This window comes from Mangifera indica, chromosome 15 (genome assembly GCF_011075055.1).
Source record: "Mangifera indica cultivar Alphonso chromosome 15, CATAS_Mindica_2.1, whole genome shotgun sequence".
Taxonomy (NCBI): Eukaryota; Viridiplantae; Streptophyta; class Magnoliopsida; order Sapindales; family Anacardiaceae; genus Mangifera; species Mangifera indica.
This window is the reverse complement of record NC_058151.1, coordinates 3,262,968-3,266,194: the sequence shown is the minus strand read 5'-3', so window position 1 is coordinate 3,266,194 and position 3,227 is coordinate 3,262,968. Positions and strand designations below refer to the sequence as shown.

The 3,227-nt window shown below is 32.0% G+C and overlaps 1 protein-coding gene across 1 annotated transcript; it reads right to left on the bottom strand.

Annotated features, from left to right (window-relative positions):
• Nucleotides 1-924: 924 nt before the first annotated feature.
• On the bottom strand, nt 925-3,006 carry LOC123198237 (GDSL esterase/lipase 1-like). The gene is made up of 5 exons (XM_044612906.1): nt 2,577-3,006; nt 2,385-2,503; nt 2,032-2,256; nt 1,672-1,933; nt 925-1,280 (listed from the first exon to the last, which is right to left on the bottom strand). The coding sequence occupies exons 1-5, from the start codon at nt 2,836-2,838 to the stop codon at nt 1,018-1,020; spliced, it is 1,131 nt and encodes a 376-aa protein (XP_044468841.1). The 5' UTR covers nt 2,839-3,006; the 3' UTR covers nt 925-1,017.
• Nucleotides 3,007-3,227: the final 221 nt, after the last annotated feature.

Here is a 3,227-nt window from a genome sequence, read left to right as displayed (position 1 = left end):
GATGTAGTAATTATATTACCACATTTACTACCTATTATATCACCATTGATAATAAAATATTACCATAATATTTGATTACTGATATACTAAATAAGGTAATGCAAATAATAAAAGATAAATTACTAAGGTAACCTTCCATTACTACAAACTAAACGACCCTTAAAAGATAAATTACTAGAGTAATCTTTGTTTATCCCTAACTAAACTACCTATAAAAATAAATTATCTACAAAATTATTGGATATGAATTATTAGTATATTTGATAAAATTTGATAGAAATTAATAGGTAAATTAATTATTGTGTTTGGTTAGAATTAATAAAAGAATACTAAAATATTATTTTACTCAAATGCCCTTGGGGTATAATTATTTTAAAATATTCTTTATGTAATTTTTTATATTAATTAAAAGTTAGGATTTTTTCTTAAAAAAATTATAAGTAAGGATATAATTATAAAAAGATTAAAATTACCTTATTAATTTTTTAATATCTAAAGTGAATATGGTAATTACATTATCTCTTATATTATTTGTCGTATTACCATTAGATTACTAAAAATTTTTATTACTAACAAAGCAAATAAGGTAATGTTTGTAATATAAAATAAATTATCAAGATAATATTTTATTACTGCAAACTAAATGGTACAAGATAATATTTCAATTTTAATAATAAAACATGACTCAAACCAAAGACAGCCTAAGTGTCTATGTTTTTACCAAAATTGGTCCTAAATATACACGGTTCCAATTATACTTGTTCTTTTATACACCAGCAATTTATTTTCTTTTACCTAGATATAGATTGAGGTCCTCTAAACAAGAAGCTAGAACTATATAAGAAAAATTATCGTCGGTATGTAGCTTGCCTTGAGCCAAATCAGAGTAGCAACTTAATTTTTCATGTGCAAAAGCTAGCCTGAGAACCAACCAGACTTATCAGCTGCTGGATTAAGCTTTATTTCGTACACAAATATTCAGCTGCAATTTCCGCATATATAATTTGTAACTCAGAATCATAAAGAGGTCCTCACAGTTTGGGCTTGGATTTCAACTTTATAGTCAAATAAATCGGAGAGGGGCAAACGAAGAACCTCTGCTCCTCCACTCCACATAATCTCAGCCAATTGAGAGTAGACTGCTTCAGTGTTATGGCCACCATCGAAGTGCACATATTCGCTGGGGTTAAAGCACAGTTCATAAGTTTGGTTTAATGATCCGCACCCACTTCCACGATGAGATTCAGCTCCACAGCATGCCACGTCCCCATACTTGAACCCTTCATTTGTAATATCAAAAAACCTTAGTTACCTTTAAACGCCAAAATATAATACAAACAAAGCTGAGTATCTAACATCCCTTGTACGGTATTGTAAAAATATTGTCTACTTTAGATATACAATTCAGTTTAGAAAACTCACATGTTATTAATTCAATTTCATCTTAATATATTTAAATAATGTGAGATATACATACAAATATAATATTTTTTTTGTATTTTATCGATGTAAAATTCATTTAGAGATGTCACAAAGTATTTCAATAATAATATATACTTGTATTTCAATAAAATTTGTTCCAATTCACAAATCGATGAATGTGTTTGTATGCTTATTTTAAGAAAGATTCTTTTTTCGAAATGGAAGGATGACCATGGTTGGTTAACTAACCGTATGTTGTGGGATCTTTGATCCTGTTGCCAACTGCAGTGAAGTAATCGAAGAGTGAGAAAAAAAATCCTGGCCAAGAATTCTCGCTAGTTAATTCTCTAAGTTTCTTGACTAGAGCGTTATTGTGTAGAATTGTCATTGTTAATAGTAACCCGGCGCATGCTTCACTGCTCACTTCAAACAACCATTTCGCCTCTGGCACACAACCTAATGGTCCAACATTTTGAAACGCGAATTTCCTTCCTCCTTGATTGTATATTTCCTACAGAAATAAAATTAAAAGTTAAAAATCAGCTCCAAAATTTGATAATTGCCCAACAAAATACTGCACTAGAATAATATATATATATAAAATCTTACTTTCACATCCTTGAAGATGGTTTCAATTACTTTGTCTACATATTCTTGTTGTTCTGGTATAGTATCGTTAGAGTTTGAAATGGAACGTGCGAGGCAATCGACGCCACCAATTGAGATCAAATAAACCGCCCTTCCCAGTCTCCTCTTGGCTTCCTCTGCACCAAGTTCTTTCGTCCAGTTTGCTGCTAATTCCTTGAACAGTTGCACCTGTTTTCCAAAGATTATCTGCAAATGCAAGCCTAGCTCCATGACTATTACACTGTTTAGTGTTTACAATAACTAGGAGGTTGGCAGCTAAGATTTCTTGTATACATATATGATTAGATTTTTGGCAAAGAAAATATTTTAGATACCGCATTTGAGACAGTAGCAATTGTAGCACCTGCTCCAGCGGAAGCAAAATTTGCGCCATGAGTGAAATTTGCTCCAGGCTCTAGAATTGGTGGCATGAAAGGTAAGTTCAACTTCGATGCTGCATTCAAATGAAACATAAAGAGTTGATTAAGTCGATCATTTGTTTGGAAATTAAGCTACAATATTCTTACCGATAAAATCATGAGCCAAACGGCCATCAGAATATCTCCCTGTTGGATGAAGAGCAAAATATGTCCTTCCATAGGGGAGGTGATAAGCAGGTATATAACTATCTGGTGAAACGTATTGATTATTTCCAGCATCAAATATTGAATCTCCGAAGATGAAGAAGTAATAGTCACCACTATTAATGCAGTTCAATGAAAATAGAAAGATGACACTGACATATAAACTTATCACACAAAGCAAATTAATGTTACTTGGAATTGCCATAGCTTTAATTGTAGGGTGCTTAGTTAATGTCCTCTCACTTGCTATTTATACTAAAAGGGTTGGGAAAATGGGCACCATGGAGATGCCTGATTATCGTTAAAAATGGTCCACTGCTCAATGCATGCATGGTTGCGTAACGATCACATACATCGCCACAAAGAGTGGTTTGGGTGGTAAATGGGTGACTCCAAGGTGGAGAGCTTGGGTTAATATATGGCAACCAGCCAAGATTATGTTCTTGAATAAACTGGTTCAATAATTATAGAATCGATTATTAAATTTAAAATTTTATCTATTTAATACGAGTGATTTAACCTTAAAAAAAAAAAAAAGTGATCCTACTTAGGTCGTCCCTTGTTTTAACAAAAAGTTTACATTCATGCACAGTA

Coding starts and splice junctions, on each gene's coding strand:
- LOC123198237 (XM_044612906.1), bottom strand. CDS start 2,838: ATGGCAATTCCAAGTAACATTAATTTGCTTTGTGTGATAAGTTTATAT. Junction 2,504..2,576: donor TTTGGCTCATGATTTTATCG/GTAAGAATATTG, acceptor ATTTGAATGCAG/CATCGAAGTTGAACTTACCT. Junction 1,281..1,671: donor CAAAGATCCCACAACATACG/GTTAGTTAACCA, acceptor TTACAAATGAAG/GGTTCAAGTATGGGGACGTG.